This window comes from Aptenodytes forsteri, unplaced genomic scaffold (genome assembly GCF_000699145.1).
Source record: "Aptenodytes forsteri isolate BGI_AS27 unplaced genomic scaffold, ASM69914v1 Scaffold172, whole genome shotgun sequence".
NCBI classification, from domain to species: domain Eukaryota; kingdom Metazoa; phylum Chordata; class Aves; order Sphenisciformes; family Spheniscidae; genus Aptenodytes; species Aptenodytes forsteri.
The window spans coordinates 13524351-13548555 of record NW_008795018.1 but is presented as its reverse complement, the minus strand read 5'-3'; the positions used below and the strand labels follow the sequence as shown (position 1 = coordinate 13548555).

The window sequence follows — 24205 nt, the reverse complement described above, 5'->3', positions numbered from 1 at the left end:
ACTAATTCTTGGAAAAGCTTAGAGTCTTCATCTACCTGTGTGGTAAAAATTGCAGCCATTCAGTAATGCTTAAAAAGTTATCATTTCTAACTACTTGGAATTTGTGTGCTCACATTAATTCACTGTAGAATAAAGAAAATACTTTATTTTCAAAGCAATCCATGGTGTTCTGGAAGTACACCCCTATTTGTCACAGATTTAGAAACTTTTTTTTTTTCAGGAAGTTGCAGAAACAACCTGTGCTCTTGAAGGACATGCTTTCACTTTGTAAGACATAAATTAACACCTGAAAAATCTAGACACAAACTTTGATAAATGCAGGGTTGGAATAGACTGCTCTGACACTATTAACAATCAACTTTCTCCTACATTCCCCCCCATCCATCCATCACATGAAGTCCTAAGTGACAAACTAGAGTTCAAAGAATGTACAAAGTCTCCAGCAGAGACAAACAAGACTGCAAAAGCTGTTAGGTGCATGGTCTAGTTGGAATGAAAGCTGACATCATCTCTCGGATTGTATAAGCACAATCAGATTCTCAAAAGCAACACACAATGTATGGCAAAGCACTCATAAAAGTTTATGATGGACTTGCCACACATACTAAAGTAATTGCCTTTCTGAACCCTGTAACGGATAAAAATAGCAAATAGGGTGCAACTATCAGCTTGTATCGTTAAACCATTTGGAACTAAACTTCAGTCCCCAAGGACAGAGGTGCTCTTTTCCTGGGTTGAAATCTGGCCAGTTCCCCTTGTGAAACTGTACCGCTGATGAACAAAAAATAAAGGGAATCAGGATATGAGGATCCAAAGTTAATGGCAAGGTGCTATGTGAAGAACACACTGTAGGCCAAAGCGACATTACAGAGACTTGAAAAATACAAAGCCCAATTATAGCAGTTGTGTGAGTGAACCAGTGATGAGAGAAAGGGATAGTACTTCAGAGATTGTCTGCGTTTCAGAAAACAACTTAAAGGCTCCACAAGACACCTGTATTATTGTGGAAGGACAATCTGCAGAGTTGGAAACATCCAAATATAGAAATACGTATATGTATATACAAAATTAATTAAATGTATGATTTACTAACCATTAGTATTTGTGGGCATGCTTACTATAAGGATCAAGTATGAGAAAGCATATGAAAGAAAGAGATAGGAAACCATTAGGACACACATATAGTATATAGAACTGATTGAATACACACACACACACACACACACACAGAGGAGAGCTGGGATTTGGATTCTTTGCATTGCTGCTGCTGAATTACAGGATCCCGCTGGATGCTGCTCAGCTCAGTGCTGTTTACAGATACGCAATTAATTGCTTGCTACCTACTGTCTGTCCTGAATAAAGAAACCTGAGCAACAAATCTGGTGTCAATTTGAGCCTCATGGATAGACAAATTCAAGGGTGTCGAGTTCTTGGAGGAGGCAAAATTAGGGACAAAATTAGAGCAACCAAGGCAAATAGCTGCCCCCTGAAGTGATCAGTGGGACTCTGAAACCTTGGAAGGAACAGCCAACATTTACAGGAAGCCTTGATTATCCGGAAGATAAGAAGTGCTCAAGAGTAGAAAGCATGTCTGTTTTGAGAGAGAAAGCGCTTACTAAGATAAATTACTAAATTAAAATTATCTACTTTACAGTTATCTACTTTTCAGTTAAGTGAGCAGGAGGAGTTTTAAAAATTACTAATGCTGAATCCTACTCGAGTGTCAGGTAATATAAATCACGATTCCACGGAAGCTGCAAGAAATTTGTTACAAAGTGAGACTGTGGACTCTGTCAAAGCAAAAAATTCTTCGCTATTTGTTTTTCCTCACCGCACCAGGAGAAAAGGGAGCCCTCTGAACAAACACACCCCTAACAAGAGTCTTTTAGACAACACCTACAGTTTCTCTGAAAAACACCTACTTGAATGTTTCAATAGCACATTTCAGTGAGGTAGTTCATACTGACCCTGTGTTCTTACACAGTTCCAGAGAACCATGACTTCTCTGTCCTCGGCCGAGCTGAGACTTCCATTTGTTCTTACATAAAAGACATGTTTTTTTCTCATGTAAAAAACATTTTTAGGTAAATCATCGTATTACCTATATTCCTCAGGCCACATGTTTTTTGCTGCAGGGTTGAATGAACTCTGGCACAATTCTTCAGCATCAGCTGCAAGAGTATGTCACCAGGGGAACAAAGAAAAAAAAACTAATTTGGGGAAATTTTCACAACTCTAAAAGACATTAAAACCAAGGGATCTAAGTGTTCTCACTCCTTTGTGAAGCACAGTAAATTGGGACAGTCTGACACATAGTTTGCGAAAGTAAACACGTTTGCATAATCCACAAATACCTGAGGATGCGCGAGTCAACAGGGGCGAGCCATCACAACTGGCTAGAAATAGATTCCAGTGTGATTTCAGCAGCAGTCAGGGCAGACTGTTTTGCTTAGTAAATCAAGCTTAGAAAACTGCTATAGAATATACTGTATAAAATTAAGTGGCCGAGGCATGGATACACTAAAGGGTTCCATTTCTTGATACGTGTGCTTCCTATAGCCAAAAAGTGGTAAATAGAGACACTGACCAGTCAAATGAGTTTCTACAGTGAACAGCGTCGCACTGGTGAGAGGCTTTACCAACCACACAACACGTTCCTGCTGGATTCAGCACCTCTGTGAGAAGGGTCCGAAGTACAACTGCTAAGGTAGTGGATGTCACCAATCTCGGGAACATGGGGCATAAACACCAACCTGCACTGATTTTGGAAATCAAAGGCGCGTGCCTAAGGACTCAAAACTTATGCTTAACAGCGTTAAGCAAAGTCAAAGCAAAATGTAAGTGCTGCAATCACTACATTCCTTATATTTTATATCAACTCAAGAGATTGTACTCGAAAGATGCTCTCAGTCTACATCTGGAAATACATATTTGCCTTTTTTTTCCCCCTGTATGATTTTCTGTATTATTGCATGCTGCCAATGTATACTTCCAACATTGACGTGAATTTTAAAAAGTGCAAATTAGCCTTAATCAGTGGAAGTTTCTCCACAAGTTCTTTCACAATGGCTTATTTCTCATTTCTCACTTAAAACACAGATCACGATCAGTATCAATCAAAACAGCCTTGACTTAAAATAACCCAGATAATTTAAATTTACAAATATTGTGAGAGATAAATCTTTATTCTGCAACAGAGTAGCACAAGATTTTGAAAAACAGCTACAGTAGTAAGACAATGCGTAAAGGTCCCCAGCTTCGTAATGCAATATGAAGTGACTGCTATGAGGAGAGATTACATATGAACCAGTTCATTGAAAGTTTAAGTGAAGATAGTTGGTTTGATCCCCTTAAACACAGACTGATGTTTATTTTACCCATTGCCCAGATTCATGGCAGCAGATTTTACAATCAGCTTTAAATACTATAGAACAAACTCTCAAGCTATATTTTCATCATAGGCGTCTCAACAGAAACACGCTTTCTGTCCAAAAGAGAGGGGCAATAACGCAAACTCAATATTAATTCCCCCTCCCTGTTCCAAATCAGAGACGTTACATGTTTCATTTCTACGCAGTCTGTGGGACTTTTAATTCTGTTAACTGCATCGATATTCTCTTGAAACATGGAAATTATCATACTGAATTAACCCACAGTCCACATAATCACTTACCCTAAGGTGTTTAGCTCTCATTTTTAGGAAGAGACCCTAAGAACAGGTGAAACTGATAATCTGCTGCTCACTGCTCCCAAAGCCCCATGGTGGTCTGATACTTACATTGCTTTAAGCAAGAAACCTATAAAGTTTAACGTTGTTTTAAGAACACAGCATACATCTGTCAAGACTATCAAGTCTCAACTGCGACAGTATTTTAAGCAGTAATGTAGATTCACAGACTAGGCTTTAGCCTGATCTTCAACTCGTTTCACACAGATCAAACAACCAAGTTTTATGCTATTTCGTGTTACTGTCATCAGAAATGGCATTAACTGTCAAATAACTGTGTAAATTAACTGTCAAGCTGCCAGTAGTATTTGCTTATTGATCTATAAGCAAATATATACATCAGTCTGTGCAGATACAGTTGTTTTCATTTGTTCTTTACCACCCCTTTAAAATATTCATGCTGTATTTCTTACCAAAAGAAAGAGGACATGCAACATACTTGAAATAAGATGTACAACGTATTACTTGGATTTTAGCTGAAGGAAGTTAATGGCGAAGTTAATGGCAGGGGAAAAACTTTTAAAGTAAAAATAATATAATCTATGTGTAAGCATTATACAAAAAAAAAAAAAAATAATTATTTGTTAAATATTAAAAAAAAAAAAAAAATAATTATTTGTTAAATATTAAAAAAAAAAAAAAATAATTATTTGTTAAATATTAAAAAAAAAAAAAAATAATTATTTGTTAAATATTAAAAAAAAAAAAAAATAATTATTTGTTAAATATTAAAAAAAAAAAAAAATAATTATTTGTTAAATATTAAAAAAAAAAAAAAAAAATAATTATTTGTTAAATATTAAAAAAAAAAAAAAAAACAAAAAAAAACCCAGAAAAACCAAAAACCCACCTCCATCCCACCTGAAATCAGAAGATTTGAGCTAAGTACTTCTAACGGACCTTGCCTACTGCATCTCCAAGTCCTTCCAGCAAAGGAAGTCCTTTTCTGATTATTCTTCCATGAAATTTATAAATTGACTTTGCAACGTAATGAACTAAATACTCCAACTTTAATATTTTGCATTCATACCAAAAACAATTAACAGTTTTTACAAATAGTGTTATTTACTAAAACAATTCTTGTACAACAGTGCAGTATACCTAAATATATACATATGCCAACATCAAAGGGAGCATCAAAACAAACAAAACCAAAAATGCACTTTGCTACTGTGTACACTTTATTAAAACCAAAGCAGACTGCAGCAGGCTTTTCTTTTTCATGACAAAGACAAAAATTATTTGGATTTCCAGAAGCACATGCAGGATAGAACAACAAAAACTCCTACCAAGTTTTTGACTCCAAAAAGTCAAACTTTTTGCCAAGGTAGCAGCGTGAAAAGTGAACTGTAGATCTGCAATTTTACATAGTAGCAAATGGAATGTTTTTAAACACAAACACCCTAATTTAAGAAACAAGGATTCAAAAAACATACATAGTGTTTTTTTACACGCTGAAGCAAAAAGTTCAAATGTCAAGGCCTTCCCATGTTTTACTATGGTGTTGGATAGTACCCACATGAAGATTAATACTCTTCACCGCAGCTGAAAATGAAAAAGGAGTGTCTGTAGTGTGGAGTTGGTCAGCTTTACTAAGAGTGAATAACAGAGTAAAAAATGATTCTGCCTGCTGGTAGCAATGGAGGCTTTTGTAGCAATGGAGGCCTTTGTAACTTCTACTTTACCTTTTTCTTTAAAAAAAAAAATCTCCTAATTTTTAACTGGAAAAATTACGCTCCCTCCTTCTTCAGAACAGATACACGCACCCTCTCCAAAGGAAGTTGCCGTTATGTAATTCAAAGTGCCATTGTAGCTGCTGTAATTAGAAATGTTCTTGTTCATTCTTTCTGTGAAACCCAGCAGACAAGGAATAAGGTAAGATCTTTTTACGTAAAGACTGCACAGATATCTTCGAAATATGAGTGAAAAATAAAGTAACCGATATTAGAGAAAATACTAAAAAAATTGGAGAATGAGGTATTAAGCAGTTCTCCAGTGTGAATCTGATGTTCCTGCCATCTAGATGAAATCAGAGAACTATAATAGCAGCTGAGGTTTGATCAGCGAAATACGTACACGCTATTAAAAGCAAATTTATCTCCTTTGTTACATCTAAGCATTTGCAATCTGGTAGAATTCTCTGAAGTTCTGGTTACTCAAACTAATTTCAGTCCTCTCCCCCCTCTCAAAACTCATGAATAGTAACTGTACCATGAGGGCAATACGCTGCCCCACACCTGTTGAGAAGCATGCAGTAATTCTTACATTTTGTTCCTTTTTACTGTTGTTTTACTGCTGTCTATATGTACTTTGGCCAGTGACATTAAATACACATCTACATGGGTACCAGTTACTAAACAGAGGTGGGCAAATATGTTGCAACTGTTCCTGCAACTGCGCACTCCGGAACATACTGCCATGACATCAGTGTAGCAAATTTTAACATGTTGCCTCAGCAATTTTCCTGGGATGCTTTGCAGTAAATCTGACACCTTTGTTATGCCCACATAAATTGAGATGATACACATGGGTAAACAAGCTTTGTTTATAGAAGTGAAATGCACAGAAGGCACTTTCCAGAGTTTGCTTCAGTTCATGATACCCAAGCTACTAAAATACCCCTTCTGAAGTTAATTAACATTTTTGTATTCCTTAATGAAAGGGTTAAATAACAAAGGGTTATGCAAAATATTATGAAAACATTTGAGCCTTTCATTGACAATTTACATGTAAAGAAACAAGACATTCAAAAATTAGGTCTTCTATTGGAACATGAATAACATCATTTCCAGGGATTCTTAACTTTCAAATAAATTAACTTTCTGACACTTTATTTATTTGCTAAAAAGCTTTTCCATACAGTAGCTGTACATGTACTTCCCCCCCTCACCCATATTTCAGTGTTCAATACCATAGTAAGACAGAACATATGTGAACTTGGTCAAAACAATGCACAAACAAGGAATCTCAGAATAAATCACAGCAGAGAAGCCCCAGCAACGGCATCTCCAGGTTCATGATACTAAACCAGCAGAGAGGAGGTGAATTGAAATATAATGGCTAAATTATCAGTTAGAGAGGATACGAGAGGATGAGTGAAGGAATTAGTGCAATGACAGCATCTAGCAAGGTAGGAGGAGGCATCACTTTAGAGTATCTAAGCATATGGGACACAACCAAGCAAGAAAACAAAATAATCTTTTCTGATAAATGAGAAAAGTCAACATGAAGCAATACAGCTCCAAATTCAATTTAATCCGAAAATTGCATCTGAAATGGAAAATGTAGGATGCAACGGAAACGCTAAGACTCCAAACCTAAAAATTTAGTGATCTACTGCACCAATTGTGGACAATGAAAACTGATTCTAAGTCAACTAAAATTCACAATTTGTTACAGGAGATACCTTAGAGCAGTGACTCTAATGAAGGCATGAAGGAAAATAAAAAGGGTCCATCTTGTTTTCACAACTTTTATTATACTGAATTTATAGTGGCATTGCATTTTAGAAAGTGTTTTTTGGTCATGATGAACACAAATGAAAGGTGATTTTAATTTTCTTAAAGATGGATAAATGCCAAAAATAATTAAGTTGGAAGGCAGAAAAACTTAAGATACACATAAGTTTTCAGTGTTCAAAGGAGAAACCAGGAACAACCATTTCTGTGTTAAGGAAAGACGACTTCAAAAATTTTAAAAACAAAGACAAATTAGTAACAAAAAGTATTTTTGCTAAGTCATTTCTGTACAGAGGTTCCATAGGCCCTTAATAGGGAACGTGTGACACAACATGTGAAAACCTAAGAATACAATTAGTCAATGTCAGCTGGACTATTATGATGCTTCAAGCTTTTCCCTTAATCAGGGCCTAAGAACTATGGAGTAAACAGTTATTTTCACTTTTGTGTAGAAATTATACACTTCTATACACATTGTTTCTCTGATTTTGGAATAAGGTACCTAAAGCATATAGAGAACACTATCTAAATGATACTACATGCCCTTTCTAAAGAAAATCACCTCTTCAATCTATTAAAAATGATCTATGACACAACATCTTGGGGTTTTTTTGGGGGTTTGGTTTTTTTTTTTTTAGTATTTCCTTTCAAATTCCACAGACTTTTGCGATGACACCAAGTACTGAAGTAACGACAGTTTGTGAGGGTGCTTAAGAATTCTGAAGAAAAACAATACATGAAAATACTAGTATCAAAAGAGCCAGCTGGCTAGAACATCCCCAACTGGAACACATCAGCTATGGGCACGTTTTGTAACCACCCCAGTTAGAAGTTATGCACAGAAGTCATCTGAAAGCATTAACAGGCAAAATACCAGTGTCTATTAAAATAATGAAACAAAGGCATGTTAGGTAACTGTGAACAGACGCAGGAGTGTATGGGATAACTGAGGTCAGCTTATAGTATAATGTACAATTGCAACATTTAATTCCAGAAGCATCACACTAAAATATAGTACACAAAAGCGAACAATTTCTGACATACACACTAACAAGACTGAAAACACAGATCTGATGTTGAAACCATCTAGTATTGCTCTAATTGGAATTAGAGTCGCTGGAAAAGATAAGAGGAAACCAGGATGCATTAATAGATTGAATCAAATGCAAACAACAGTCTTTGTACAAGAAACTCTGATCAGGCATATCTAAAATGCTGCCTTCCATTACCATGTTCCTTTTGCAGCACCTCAGCTGTAGAAAGAAAATAACATGCCTTAAAGAGCCACCTGGCTAAGTTACTGAGAAATGCAAGGGTTTAAAAAAGGCTAATGCATGTCGCTGCAGAAGAGAATTCAAAGTAACCTGAAAGTGAGTGAAAATAAGATGCCTCGTAAACTATTCATACTATAGAAGGGCTAATAAACTCAAATGGTACAACTGGAAATTGAAACAGATGTTTAAGGCAGAAGTGTTTGCGTAAGAACAGTAAACAGAACAAATTGCTAAGCAAGGCCACAAGAGATAAAATAAAGCCCTGAAGGTTTGTTCAGCAAAATGATTTAAATCTCCATAATTCTCCGCGTTCTAATTAAGAAGACTTGTATAAAGTAGTGTTATTCATGCTGTGTGTTCCAGTTTAAAACTCCATCATTTCTCCTCCAACTCAATTCCTCTGTCTTTGGTGTAATCTCTACTAACACACATAGAATACAGTTCTGGTTCTTATTTTAAAAAACAACTTGGAAAAAATAAATTACATGCTTCTCATGATAAAATGCAAGATCCTGTTGCATGGTCCCATGATATGTTTAGCAGCCTCTGAATAGTAGTTTTAAGTTATTAATTATATCTGAAGCAGAATCATAATTTGCTGTTATCCCCCCAAATCACTTACTAGTTAACTAGTTTACTTTGGTAGATAAGCCATCTAATAGTCATGATACACTTCTGTTCAATTCAAGAAGCAATGAAATCTAGAACCAGGTAAGTTTGTAAATTCATGTATAGACCTTAGCTTGAAAGTGTAACCATGATACGCAGAATTACTGCTTTTCCTGCATTGGAAAAAGACATCGCATCTGTCGTAAAACTAGACAAAACTATGAAACATGGCTGTCAGTTCATGATTAAAATAAAATAGTAAAGTAAATTATTTTTAAACATTGTGTTAAATATATTCACATGATCACCATAGCTATACGAAATGGCCACTATTGCAATCACACACTATATGTACATAACATATATGCCACAACAGTTTGCAAGTGTTGAGTTTTCACAGACTAGCCAATTTTACCAGACATAAATAATCTTGTACCAATTTTTAGGCATTTTAAAAGGAATTAAACGTCCTAAATATATCCGTTCCTCTGCAAAATTAAAAAAAGAAAAAATCCTAAAAAGTCAGTGCAAATTGAACTTGTTCACCAAGATAGATTCTTATTAAGCTGAGGATAAACAAAGTTTAAGAGATTAAAGGAAGAAACTCATAGAATTGCCAACTGCCTTTAGCAGATGTTAAAGAAGATTAGGAATCAGAAGTCCTGGATCCTATAGCAGAGCCTTCTGCGAGTAACTATGCTGTGGTTGTTGAGGTGGCGGAGGCTGTGGTTGTTGTGGAGGTGCCTGTTGACTGCCTGCTGTCTGTGGCAGAGGTGTAGATGCTAAGTTATAGTTTGGCACCTGGGACATATTAGTTCCAGCATTCTGATAAGCAGCAACATCAACAGTAGCAGGTGGTGGACTATACACTGAAGCCTGGTTAGAGTAAGTATTTCCAGCAACAGAGCCAACCATTGCACTGAAAAAAAAAAATTAGGTTGAATTAACAAACAATTTACCAACAGAACAGCAACACTTTATTGCTTCTTCAGCTGTTCTATATACACACACAAAAAATCTCCTAACTCTGGACACCTTGCATATCTAAAATTGTAGCCAATGAATATTCCAAATAAAACTCAAACACATTCCTCAGATTTAAACACACCTAACACACCTCCCATGGATTTAAAACTAGACTGCGAATCTATACTTTGTTTTAATGTGCAACATGGAATCCCATCTATCTTCCATTCTGCTCATGAAAAAACCAAAACCCAACCCTTTTAAATAGGAAAATAAGTCAGATGAAGTATGCAGAAACTCGCTTTACCAATATGTCTTACCACCCCAAATAAGTAACTGGGGGACAGAGACTACCAAATACTTTAATAACCCAAGATGGATGTCTCTCCCAACTTTATAAAATAAAATTACTTTATACAGAGAGTAAAAAAAAAAAACAACAAACCCAACCTCAAACAACTAATGTTTTCCTAAGGTCAATTCAAAACTTTCTCACAATATAGGTAGCTTAGCCAAAGCTCAGCATCTTTGGGCATCTACCCAAAATAGAAAGCCACTTGTAGCTCCTTTATATGGAGAAGCTGTATAAGCTTTTGTAAGTATTCATAGCCCATTCACTTCTTTCCCAAAATGAGCAGAATTCTCCCCATGCTTCCCCAGTAAGATATTTGAAAAAAGAACAATACAATATACACTAGCTCAGAAATTATGCAAAGCCAGCCAGAGCAGCAGATAATCTTCATCATTAAATGTATATTAAAAGTTAACTTAAAAAAAAAAATTAGTCATGTCTATATCATTTTCTCTAATTTTTCTTTTATATAAAAGAAATATATATATAAAAATTACACATTTCTTCACTACAAAATTAAAAACTAGAGAAAATTATGAAAACAACAGAAAAGTTTGAAGTTTGTCAGGAATTTTTACCAAATACACGACACCAATAAAAAGCACGCTGGAAATAATTGCACTGAAGTATCTTTCCGTTGTGTTTAAAATTATACTTCTGTAAGGAAAAAAATCTCCTTTAAATTATCATCTGTAGTCCTTTATGTTTAAATTGATTTAAACTTGAATAGGAAAATACTTAAAATTACTTCGTGTAAGATGTCTGTGCAGGCTGACCAGGCAGTACTGAGCTGGCAGATGGAGTAACTGTGCCTTGGCTGAGAGAAGAGAGTTGTTCAGGAGGAAGATTATAGCCTTGAATATGGCCCATCTGTGCGCTCCCTGCCACCAAATATGCATTACTTTGAGGTTGCCCCGGATAAACCTAGGAAGTTAAAGAAGTATTAAGACTAAAATACAAGAAAACTTGGTATTTAATATCTGACTTTAGAACTTAAAGACAGCCTCTCAAACCTTTTATTACAGATGTTTTAATAGACAGCAACTGATTGTCTTCTATTAAGCGTTGCAGTACAAAAAAATTACCACATTTTCAAAGGACACTGTTTACATTTCTAACCTCAGGCTCCAGTACTAAAAAGGTCAAATAGTTTACTGGAAAACTTGTATTCCAAATGTTATTTTAATTACTATCACTCATGCTAATTAAGAGCTTCTGCTTTTGAATAAAAATACCAAAGCATTTAAATCATGTAACAAATAGCAGTCCAAAGCAGAACACTTTGATGCCCAGGTAACTTTCACTAAGTAGAATCGTTAAAATGGAAAGCCAATAATGTACTATTTTCGTGTCGTTAGTTAACCTATCATTTCATGTAACTGTTGAGACTGCCATTGTAAAATTGTTTGAGCGGGGCAGAAGGGAGAAAGAGGTCTAAGAAAATTTCAGTTGAAAATAAGGTAATGTTTTACAACTAACTAGAGGAAAAGCTTGCTAGTCAACTGTATTCTAAAGCAAGACTAAATTACTAAACCCTATGCTTTTGTTCAATCATGAATTATTTGGCTTAACACAAATTACTAGAAGAAATTATCAGGTCTCATGCACAACTGAGTTCATGTAAGTTTATGATATACAGCTCTTCTATCTTAAGATCCATGAATCTCAGATGATATATTCATAGAAGGCGTATCAATATTGCAAAAGAATTTTAGGAGGCAGCAAAGGCATGAGACCTCCTAACTTTTCAGAACTTTATACTGGCTCATCTTCACCACAAAATCCCGTTTTTTCCCTTTAAGAATGCCCAGAAACATGCCCATTTATGAAACATTAAAATTATTTGATAGGGTCATGACATGATTGCTTATCACATATGAACGGAAGACAATGTTGTTCTTAATGACACTGCAAAAACATACATGCTCTTCTTTAAAAGACACTGAAAGAAAGTACATATTTGTAGGAAGCTAAAAGAACTAAATCTGCTTCAATGTTTATATAATACTGCATAGGTGTTAATAAGTTGGCTTGAATTTTTTTTTTTTTTTTACTCATTCAAAAAGCAAGTAAATTATTGAAAAACAGTTTGAAAGGTTACATATTCCTATAAACAGGAAAAGAATACAGCAAGTGTGCATTAGACTATGGAATTAAACATTTAAATGTTTAAAAGACCTTTTAAAAATACCATAGTATACGAATAAGCCAAAAGACTTACTCAGAGATAAGTCAATTACATGGAAATGCTGCCATGAAAGAATTATAATTTTTAACTTCAGTAAATAAATGCTAAATGCTCTCTACTGTTATTTTAAAAAAAAGGAAACTAAAAGAAGAGATTGATTTTTAGGGTGGGGAGGGCATAATCGTAAACAGGAATTGTGCTCCTTTGGTTCTTTACTTTCTTTGACCCACCATGCAAAGCCCTGGCAGCTTTAATTTTTAATTTTATGTGCAACTCAAAGCACAGGATGGGCTTTTTCCTTGATCAGAAAGAACCGAACAGAAAATAACTAAAAGTGTTAGAACCTGCAAAAGGAGAATATCCAAAGCTTGCGGCTGAAAACAAACAATAGGTTTGGGGTTTTTTGTTTTGTTTTTTTACATATCATGTTGAGAGAAAACACTGCTCTTTCATTTGAGATTATCTCTGAGGGAGCAAGATGATTTTAACCTAGCACTAAGGTAACAAAGATCATAAAAAAAGGTTTCCAACTCAGGGGGCAAGGGAGGTGGGAACAGAAGGGCAGAAATAGGAAATAAATTATTACTTGCAATCAACATGCTCCACCACATTTTATATATCAGTACATATTTATTTTAGTAATGTAGAGAAGTATACTGTAAAAAAAATATTTGAGCAAGTTTTGTAAAAAAAGCTAGCTCGTGAAAAACTGCTTATCACTAATAATTTATAAGAAATCAACCATAGCTCAATATGTACTTAATAACATCAATGGCTATTAAAGGTTATATACATACCTGAGAGCCAGAAACACCAGATGACTGCATATAATACTGTTGGTTTTGTAGTTTTGCATACATGGAATACATTGGGTCTTCATTCATCAATTTATTATACAAAGAAAGAGCCTCCATTGCTTTAATATTGAGCTCTGAAAGTTCTGAATGTTTCCTAGAAAATATATTTTACAGCTTATTCTACAATTTAGATAACTTCAATACAGAACAGACAATACAGGGAAACTTTAATGAGGTGTGATAAGCAACGTATTCTTACTGCCTGTGAAGTGATGCCTGACAAGTGCCAGAATGTCAAACAGTACAATACTATAAAATATTGTGTGACTAGGGAAAAAAATCCTTCAGACCTCTTCCCAGATAAGAAGCTACTAATAAATACACCTATTTTCTTTGCCAGTATTCACAGAAATGATTAAAATATCATTAAGTAACAACACTGGTATTTCTAAGAATGAATCTTAATTTGAGTCAAAACATTTGACTTTTTTTACCTGTCTATATCTTCCAACTTTTCATCTATGAGAGGTCCCATCTGGTGGCACATTGCTAGAATAGAAAGACATTAAAATATATCAGAGTAATAAAGATTTCCATACTGCAAGTCAGAAAGCATCTTTAAAAAAATTATCAGATAGAAATGTATAGATGGTAGTCCAAATTTTTTTTTTTTTTTTAAATCATTACTATAATCTGTATTCCAAAAAACTTATAGTAACAGAGGTAGTGTCATGAACAATTTAAGAATGAGATCCAGCTAGTTTTCAGTAGTGGTGCAGTTTAAAAAGCACATTTCAAAAAGAAAATAAAAATACAGTGAAACAAAACACATTTAACATCCAGAGAATGTAAAGCTGAAACTATTTTGCATACAAAAGTGCAGGTAAATCTGAAAGGTGATCTCTTCAAGGAAGAAAATTTGCCACTGCAACCTAGATCATGTGCTCAACTAACATTACTACAAAAAGACTACCTATGAAAACAATGAAGGAGAAAACAGATTGCAATGATTCAAATCATCTGCACGTCAGACACTAATAGCACATTGCTATCTCACTAGAACCCTAATTGGGGGAAGGGCGCTTTTTCAAACCACTAACGTGTGCAAAAACCAACACAAAAACTTACCAGAAGTAGAATGGAAAAGCATTAAAATAAACAAAAATGCACCCCCTGCCAACTTTCAGGACAAGGGCATTGGGTTCATGTGACTGCCAAGCAAACCGCAGTTAACTAACAGAATGATGGAGTTGTCAAATGTAAAATAAACAGACAAGGAAGCTGAAAGGGGATACTACCGTCTAACCCTACTCCAGAATGCATAACGTGCCCACTTATCCGAGCAATGAACTATTAACTAATCAAAAGATGTTTTTAATCCCAAGAACCACTCAACATTCAAACTGAGAGATGAGAAAAAAAAAAGATTCAGGCATCAAAGATGACCTAAATGCATTATAAGCAGCTCTGGAACACTGTCTTCACTCCCAGTTTTCCCAAATTAGAGATGCAGAAGGTCCTGAAAGCCTCTGTGCCATGATGGGTTAAAGGGCATCACTGATATGTTCCTTGAAAGAGGAGTTGTATGAAAGGCATCCATCTGCTTCTTTGAACCTGGGATCAGTAACACATTGGCAGAAATGCTAGGAAAAGATGTAAAACCTGATGTAAGTTCTGCTTATTTTTATGTATAACGTGAAGTGTGGTAAAAGCCATGACAAGGATTGCTTAGATGTCTGTACACTAACATGATGACTGCACTGCTGCTAACTACAAATCCTGGGCTCTTGTAAGTGTTGGGATGAGCTCTCCAATTTACAGACATTTGTGACTGCACATATGGATGGCAGAAGAAAATGAAGTGGTTTTTTGTCAAATGTTGATCAGCACCTGCCACCACTGGTAGGAACCCAAGATCCAACACACATCTACAACAAAATTCCCAGAACCTATGCCAAAAATAGTAGCTACCTAAGGCCTACCTGAGTGTAGAGGAAGTACAGGCTTGAATATGGCATTGTAGAACCATACACGGCCACACGTTTGGCAAGTGCTCTTGTAGGTAGCTGGGGAGCGATCATCTGACTACACTACAGATTTCCGACTCTAGAAGCAGTCCCACAGTTCAATATAAAATTCACCATTGTTCTAATGATCTCACAATGCATTTTGAAAGGAGATCCTAATGTAAGCCATATCTGGAGGTTGGTTGACAAGCATACCTTTAATTTCTTTGCCTCTGTCCTGGACCAGATATAGGCAACCCGCTTCTTAGACAACAGGCTCTATAACTATATTTGGTACTTGAAAGAATAAAACCATACACGTTTCTTTTTACCCCTCTTTAGCGTTAGTGGAACTAGAATACGTGCAAACACGTCACTGATGTGCAGTTCCTAAAACAGGATTCATTTACAGGTATGATGAATCAGATGGGTATGGAAAGATGGGAGATATCTAAAAGCTTACAAGCTTATGCACTATTTCCTGATTAACTTCTAGATAGATCTGGAATCTGCCATTTTCTTAAAATCTGGTCCTATCCAAATCGCCAATTTAAGCCAATGTTCTGTCTCATAATGGGTAAGTTTCTTTACTTCCTTCTCCAAAGTTCTCTTCCAAAAATTTTGCTTCATCTATCAACCTAGGTAGAATGGTCTATAATGCCTCTTTGAAGAGATAGTCTGAATAATTTGAGTCTAAAGGACTAGTCTAATTTGTAGCACTCTATAAGGTATTCATTAATATTAAAGTCCTATAGAAATACGCATGCAAGTGAAAAGCATGTGGGACACCCACAGGTCTATTCTAAGCCTTGGTAGTATTTCTGCTTCCTCTCATGGAATCTTCCTTACACTCCTTTTGCAGTTCATGCTGTGCTACTCCATGAAGGAAAAAAAAATGGATGAATAAGATTGAATTAAGTATTCCTGGGTCTTGAAAAGGAAAGAAATATAGAATACAGTTTACTTGAGAGAGCAGTGGGCTTGTTTTAAGTTAAAGTTTTGCACTTTGGTCTTTTAGATGTAGGAAACAGGAAGTGAGAAGATAATTATGGCCCAGGCACTTTCCTCAGGCATGCTTGTGGTGTGCACATGAAGCTGGAGTAGTTTCAGCTTAGTTTCAATTTGTTTTGATATAGGTAATTACCAGAGAGGAAAACAACAACAAAAACACCCATGAGATTTTCTTACCCTCAAGATGAAGCAATTCTGGGAGGTCTGGCTGGTCATCAGATGGATCCGCACTTTGTAACATCTGCAAGAGCTGGTCCATTTTATCCTAGAACACAAATTGTGTAATTAGGGCATATGTGGGGGACACAATTAACACTTTCAGGATAGTAAATTAAAGCAGCTATTTACAGCAGCCATTTGGATCTCTTAGGACTTGGAAATCATCTAGACTAACTTTAAGAAAATACAAATCAAACATGCTACTTTACAGGAATAAAGATGCTTGAACAAAGAAAAGCCAAATGATAAAAATTTTTAGTAGTAACAAGTGGAACATGCAGAATACCCCTTTATTCCAAAAGTCCTTCTAAACAGTATTTTTTGAGCAGTTTCTGTTTTTCCATTCTAGTTATTACATATGTAATACCACCACCTAGTGGGATTAGTGGAAATGTTTCGACAGAGTAAGTTGAGAGAGTACTTTAAAAAGAAATGGGTACTGAAAACTAAATTCACTGAAAAACTACCCTGCATTTTGTAAGTGTATGAGACCTATCAGCACATGAGTAATGTCATTACTAATATATAGGAAAGGGGTTTTTTTAAGATGATATTTGGAGGGGTTGCATGGTTGACTTCGGAATAAGTCATCCTTGATTAACCAGTTTAAGAGCAACCCATTTATAAAAATAGCAAAGGGTAGAAAATTAACAGGCATAAACTCTTTGAAAAGTATGTCTTGGAGTGGACTATATTGCTTAACCAAACATACATGTAAATGATTAAAAATCACTTTTTAGCTGAGTGCTATCAAATAAATAGCCTTTAACAGTCCAGAGTTATATAGGTTGTATCAAGGTGGAAACTAAAACTATGTTTTTTCCTCCTTAACCCCAGGAAAGGCAGGAAGAAGCCAAATTAACTACTTCCTTAAAAATTATACTATGGTAAGTTTAAAAACAAAACAAGACACTAAAACATAAACCAACTTGGAATCACAGAAGACAAAAGCTGGAAGGCACCTCAAGGCAGGCCTGAGATAAGCGATTTCGGCACACTACAAACTAGTATCTCTTGGGAGGAAAAGTATTTGAGGCAGGAGTCAAATAGGACTTTAGGAAGGCAGTAACTGCTTTTTCATTTTAAAAAAACAATGACAGAACCCTAGTTGAGAAAGAAATGGAAGGTCATGAGAGAGAAAGAAAAATTCTATAAAAAGGGGGGGAGAAAAGGCACGGGAAAAACATCCTGGGCTGAGAGTTCCTGGGAACCTTGCAGAATCACTGTGGTGAGACTGTGTGAATCTCACTAAATATTACTTGCAGAGCAACAAAAAGCTCACAGTTTTTAGAGAAGGAAAAGGATCTTTCAGACTGGGGAAAGACAGTGGTGGTTATACTGGAAATAAATCTAAGACAACATTCAAGATGGCTATCTCTGAGGTATCCTGAAGTATTTAAAGCAAAACTTGAAAGCAAATGCATCACTCCACACCAAGCTTCTAGTTTGGAGGTGAACAGCTGTACAATCCTGGAGTAGGGCCCTAAATGGAATGCAGTTTCCAAATTCAGTTTCAGAAATTCCTAAGAACTTCAAGACACATGAACAAATTAGAATACTGCAGATTTTTTTTTTTTTTAATTACATCAACTTTCCCTTCCCATTCTCTTTTGATTATGTTCTCCTGACATTTCAAATTGTTTTTGAAGTACAGGATGAAAGGGTTAAACATCACATATTTAAATGTAGCAGCAGTTGAAAATCAGTACTTTTATCATGCTTACTTCATCAATATAAACTGGTTCAGGCTCAGGTTCTATTGTCTCTACTTGAACTTCATCACTGAACTGCACAGTTTTCTTCTCAGCTTTCACTGTAAGATAAACAGGCAGATTTTATTTTATAAAATAAAAATAAACAAAACAATGACATAAATGTTATACAGCTAGCATGTTGCCTAAGTTCTTCACATTTGAAACATCTACTGTGAAAATTTAAAAAATTAATATTTCGTTGACATTTGAGGGCCAAAAACATCTCCATAGACTTAAACAATTTTCTTAAACAAATCTGTAAATTGCATAAAAAAAAGACATCAGTTCACACAAGGTCAGTAGAAACATGTTTTAGAAGTAAATGTCTTTATCGTAGTCTCCCTGCACATAACATACTTATCAATAAGACATCAGGAAAACAGACTAAGAGAGAGTGATTGGAAGAAATAGGGCTAATGAGTCAGGTTTAGGAGAAAACTGGTAAAATCATCTATGACAAAGCAGCATTCTTTTCTCCAGAGCAAAGTATAGAATTGAAAGTTTTCAAATTTAGCTATTCCTTCTCCATCAAATAGTAACTGCAAAAGCATCTCACTCCTCTATAGTGGAGGCCACAACAAAAAAGCTGCCAAATATTACTCTTATACCACTTTTATCAGTTAGTCTTAACATAGAACAGATGACTCCTACAGCATGTAATTCTGCTGACCTGCTCATACCTTTGGCACGCTCATATTGAGATCACAGGAGATTAATCTTGCAAACCCATCAGATTTACAGAAATCAGTTCTAGAATCATAAAACCTTGTCTAATATTTAATATTTTTATGAAATATAGAGTAGGTTAGACTGATATAAATAGATACAAGAAGATAACCAGTATGCAGAAAAAAACATCCTTGCATTATGCCCACATACATACCTACAGTATGCAGGTTTCTTGAATTGTTTGAACAGTGTTAATCTGTCTCTGACTCCTATCTGCCCAGGGGCCTTCAGTTTTTCCTTAATTAGATAAGTACCATTGCAACCAGGCAAAATGGCAATTTGGAAAAAACCTGCTGTTGCCTACTTTTATCTAGGTGTCAATGGAGTTGTTAAATGAGCCTCAAGGAAGCTACTGACAAAGCCAGCAGTAGACATCATCATATTTTTCAGCAGATGCCAGCTTGGGCAACCTTGGTCTGGCACAAAGATATGACTGTTGTTTGCGAGAGCATAGCAAGGGCTCCTCAGTGTTACTTTGAGTATCACATTAACTTGCAACTGAACTCTATCGTAACGGAAAGGAAATAGGGAAAGTAAATCACTACAGAAATATCCCTTGGGCCATGGCAAGGCTTAACATATATACATAAATGTAATGTTACTTACTCATTTCTGGCTCAGCAGAAAGATCAGCTGTTACAAAATTAGATGGAAACAATCCTATACCCTGATGAGTTTCACCTTTCCACCAATTTGGATCACTAAAGATAAAAAAAAATAATTAAAAACCCCATACATTAAAAAAACCCACACTCACATGGAATTTTCCTAGGAACTGCACTGTACAATGCATTTATATTACTTGTAGAGAAATACAATTTGTATATACGCAGAAATCTTTACACAAGAATCTTTATGCAATTACATTTGTATGTAAAAAATCTAGGAGATAACAAAATAAAGTATTTAATATGTAAATATATTTTATTGCAATTGTATTCCAATGTATGCTTCTACATAGAAGATATGATTATTCCCAATTGATTTTTTACAGTCTCATATACTTCTGGTAGACATTCTATATAAATTACCTGTCATCGAGGATAGTTATAAGTTCTCCAGCTTTAAAAGTTAATTCATTGTCTTCAGCAGCCTCAAAATCATAGATTGCACGAACTTTTCGGCCCTCATGTTTGTGATTTGTTAAAAGGCTTGAGGTGCTCGGATACAAACTGGAAAGTGTTGTTTGCTGTTGCCTTTGTTCTTTTAGTGACAGTTCAATAGCTACAAAAGAAGAGTTATCAACATGAAAATTCCCTATAAAAATGGGTTGAATGATATGAAAATTTCACTCCGTGAAAACTTTTAGTATAATTCCATTCCTTTTGCATCATAGTCAACTTCTGCCTTTCACTTAGAAATAATGGTAAAAGACAAAAAGATGTTTTACAACTAGAGAGCTCAAATCTGCCCATAGATTTACTGAGGCTTTCAACATGGACAGGATGAATAAATAGCACTTAAGCACAAACAGGATATCTCAGTGAAGTCATCAATTTTTTATTATTATATTATTATTACCTTGAACTGATGTAAAGTTTTACATTCTTACTAGCATATACATGATGTTGAATTTTTCAAGATTGCTTGAAACAGGAGAAAAAAACCAAAAACAACACACAGCTGTTCAGGTACACATTGTTTCTCTGTTCGATGAGGAGTCTTTAGCCTGAATTCACAGAATCGGAGAATCGCACAGATTGGTTGAGGTTGGAAGACACCTCTGGAGGTCATCTTGTCCAATTCCTTGCTCAAGCAGGGTCACCTAGTGCTGGCTGCCCAGGACTATGTCCAGATGGCTTTTGAATATCTCCAAGGATGGAGACTCCACAACCTCCCTGGGCAACTTGTGCCAGTGCACAGTCACCCTCACAGTAAAAAAGTGCCTCCTTAATTCATAATTAAGAAAAAGATTTTTGCTTAGACAAGCAAAATTTTGTCTATTCCTTTTCTCTCCCTATCATTCCTTGAATAATTTTACACTTCTTGGTCATTTTCAATTAAACTTGACTGAGCAGAAAGGTTTCACTGATATTAAACTCCTCCAAGTTCGTGAAAAAAATGATCACGTTTAAGAAGGGACAGAGCAGGACACAAAAAACAAGAGAACAAACATTAGAGAACCCATGCAGAATATGAAACTTTGAGACACAGATCCCTTTAAAAGTAGACTTTGGTGGGTCAACTGTTGAAGAAACCATTACAGACAGGCTAATGGCGATTTACATAAATCAATGTTATGTTAGATAATAGCTAAACAAAAAAATGTCTATCAAGGAGGAGAAACTGCAAACATCCACCAACTACTAGCGCAAGAACTTCGCTCATACAGCGAACAGCCATTGTTACAACTTTAAGCCCAAAGCCATACTACGTAGAAGGGCTAACATTTGATGCCTTTACACTGCTGAAGTTTGACCTCAAAAAACAGTATCTAGACCATAAAGATCAAACTACTCTAAGAATAACTCTTCACACGTCTGGTATAGGATCATTAAATGACCTTTAAATATACCTTAGTACAACAGTAAGTCAAAAGAAGCCATCCTGGTTTTGTTTACTGGGGCTGGACATTTAATGCTTACAGCAATCAAAGCCTTAAAGTATACTACAGAAGCAGTATTCAAAGGAATAAAAGTTTAAAGTAGTATACCCAAAATACTTTGCATACAACTTAAACTATAATCCTTATTTTCTCCTTCCATCAAATGTTTAAATTGCAAATGAATGAGCTTCACTTGCCCCAGGAAGAGGGAAAATCCAAGTGCAGAACTTGTATCAAACATTTCCATAGTGGAACATGTCCTTAACATGAGATTTTGCAGATTTTTTTACTGTGCTGTTTCAGTTTTGCAAGGGGGAAAAAAATCAGGAATGTTTCATATTTTTTACACATCAAATAGTTTTAATCTCTAACCTTCCAGGAAGAGTACAAAAAGAAAGGAATAGAAATCATAAACACAACCCATAAATATACTATTCACATAGAGGAAGGAAGCAAAACATTTGTTCCTGTTTTATTTGATATTTACTAATATATTCACCAGGTCAGCAAGTAAATGCACTCACCTTTAGCTAAATCCTCCTCTTCCTTTTTGTTGGCTACTGTACCAGGATCTTTAGCAACTAGAGCTGGACTTGCTTTTGCCTGTTCAGCAGCCTAGCCAAGAGTGAAAGATGTAAAAATGAATTCAACAAAAAACTGACAATGCATTTAGTTCACCATTTTGATTTGCATTCATCTGCAATATAAAAATCTAAAGTATATCGGAGCATGTCACCCCTCAAAGGAACGTTTTATCAAGACAAGAGATTTCATTTTATTTGCCAAACACATTATAGAATTCAAGACTAAAGACTGTAAAATACAGAATTGAGAATAAAAAGAATGTGTGATACCCTTTAAGAACAACCACAAAATTTAATATACCTGTGAACCAATAGCTGGGAAAGTAACTCCTTGTTCCTTAAGATTTTTTATCATAGCAGATATTAAACTAAGCTGTGGGTCATTCTTGAATTCATCAGTCCATTCCACCATAAGTGCTTTCAGCTTTTCACAAACTTTTGGATGACCCTGCAAGAACAGTAGAAACTAGTTAAATAATACAGGAATCTGTTAATTCCTTAATTTCAAATAATTTCATGTTACTGCCAATATAAACTCTGTAGGCACTTTATTTTGAAGTCAAGTTTATCACTAAGGGATATCTTTATTAGAAAGGGAGAATAGTACACCAGCATTGTGTTTGTACTAGTACAGTACGTACTAGGCCCAAAATAAAGCAAAATAAGGTTATACAAAAGCCCTGTATTATCTCCATTTCACCACATCTGTATTTAGTGTTTCACTGCTGTTATTTAACGTGAAAATGAATTTGTATATTTATAAATTAACACACCACACCACACCTCCCCCAAACAGAATACATAAGTAACTGTAGTGTGAAGTGGCATTCAGGAAGTTCTTTCTCACAGCCGCAGTCTTCCCAGTAATATTACATCCTTCCCCCACCACCAAACTTCCAGTCTTCCAAAAGTAGATTCCATTCCACTTTCAGATTACCCCCATTCTCTGTTTTCGCTTTTCTTTGAGTTGCATAAATTAGTGGAATACATTACCTTATTCAACACATTGCTTACTTCACTGGCAAAATCTCTTGAACAGACTTCTAAATGAAAGATTTTACCACAGTTTGATACACATGCTCCTAGAAGCTAAAGAAAGATAGATTAAAACTCAGAGAAGATTTTTTTGCAATATAACTTTTCAGGAAGAAAAAGCACTACATTAAAAAGAACCTACTGTTAATGCTTGCATAGCAACATGGGGATCTTTATGGTTCACTCTCTTCATAATAGAACGCAGGCAGTCCTTAGGCCTAAAAAACACAAGACATTTAAAAAAATGTAATGGAATGAACATTTCCTATTGCACACATGACAATGTGTGACAACACTAACAGACAGCAAGCTCTCCCGAACATCGTCAGTAAATTATTTAGTAGCTTGTAAGTGCAACATTAAAAAAAATAAATTAACACCATTAACAGTTGTAGCCATTTCTATCTGTAGGATTAATAGCTTTCTTAGTTATCAAAACCTCTCAGCAAGTTATGTTACCTTTTGTAGTTGAGAGAATTACTGTAAATACTCCAGAAATGCATAAAATGCCTTACAATTAGAGAACCGTAATTCTCTATAGTCCATGCACGCTCTTCTGTATTTCACATACATATGTAAGAGCATTTGCTTACATACTGATTACCAACACCTTTTTACTACTTTTTTTTTTAAATTACCACCACTACGTTCCTCAGAGTATCTTTTAGTCCACAGAATAACATTTATAAAGAAGATATGCAATGAACCAACAAGTGCTAAAAAAACCTGTTAGACATTCTACATCAAAGTTTCAAAACAATTAAATACAGAATTCAAGTCTTACCTATGTTGTGGTAGATAGAAATAATGTGAAAAGGAAATTTAAGAAAGAATTTGAATGGGAGTTTCAGACACAGTTTAGCATATTAAAATCTGTGTGACTGTTATTTCGTTCTGTCTTTAAAGGTGGTGGAAGGCTGAGCGAGGCTGGGGGAGGAATTTACCATGGGC

At 35.3% G+C, this 24205-nt stretch overlaps 1 protein-coding gene across 1 annotated transcript in view; it reads right to left on the bottom strand.

The window, feature by feature from the left end:
• Positions 1–4619: 4619 nt before the first annotated feature.
• Positions 4620–24205, bottom strand: part of STAM (signal transducing adaptor molecule) — a 28745-nt gene continuing 9159 nt past the window's right edge. Inside the window, exons 2-13 of the mRNA XM_019471109.1 lie at positions 23397–23472; positions 23213–23308; positions 22521–22667; positions 22160–22250; positions 20122–20314; positions 19697–19791; positions 18332–18420; positions 16566–16653; positions 13866–13920; positions 13372–13525; positions 11135–11310; positions 4620–9987 (exon numbers count right to left, since the gene is read on the bottom strand). Of these exons, the coding sequence (XP_019326654.1) occupies positions 9738–9987; positions 11135–11310; positions 13372–13525; positions 13866–13920; positions 16566–16653; positions 18332–18420; positions 19697–19791; positions 20122–20314; positions 22160–22250; positions 22521–22667; positions 23213–23308; positions 23397–23472 (1510 nt within the window). The 3' untranslated portion in view covers positions 4620–9737. The remainder of the gene's footprint in view (positions 9988–11134; positions 11311–13371; positions 13526–13865; positions 13921–16565; positions 16654–18331; positions 18421–19696; positions 19792–20121; positions 20315–22159; positions 22251–22520; positions 22668–23212; positions 23309–23396; positions 23473–24205) is intronic.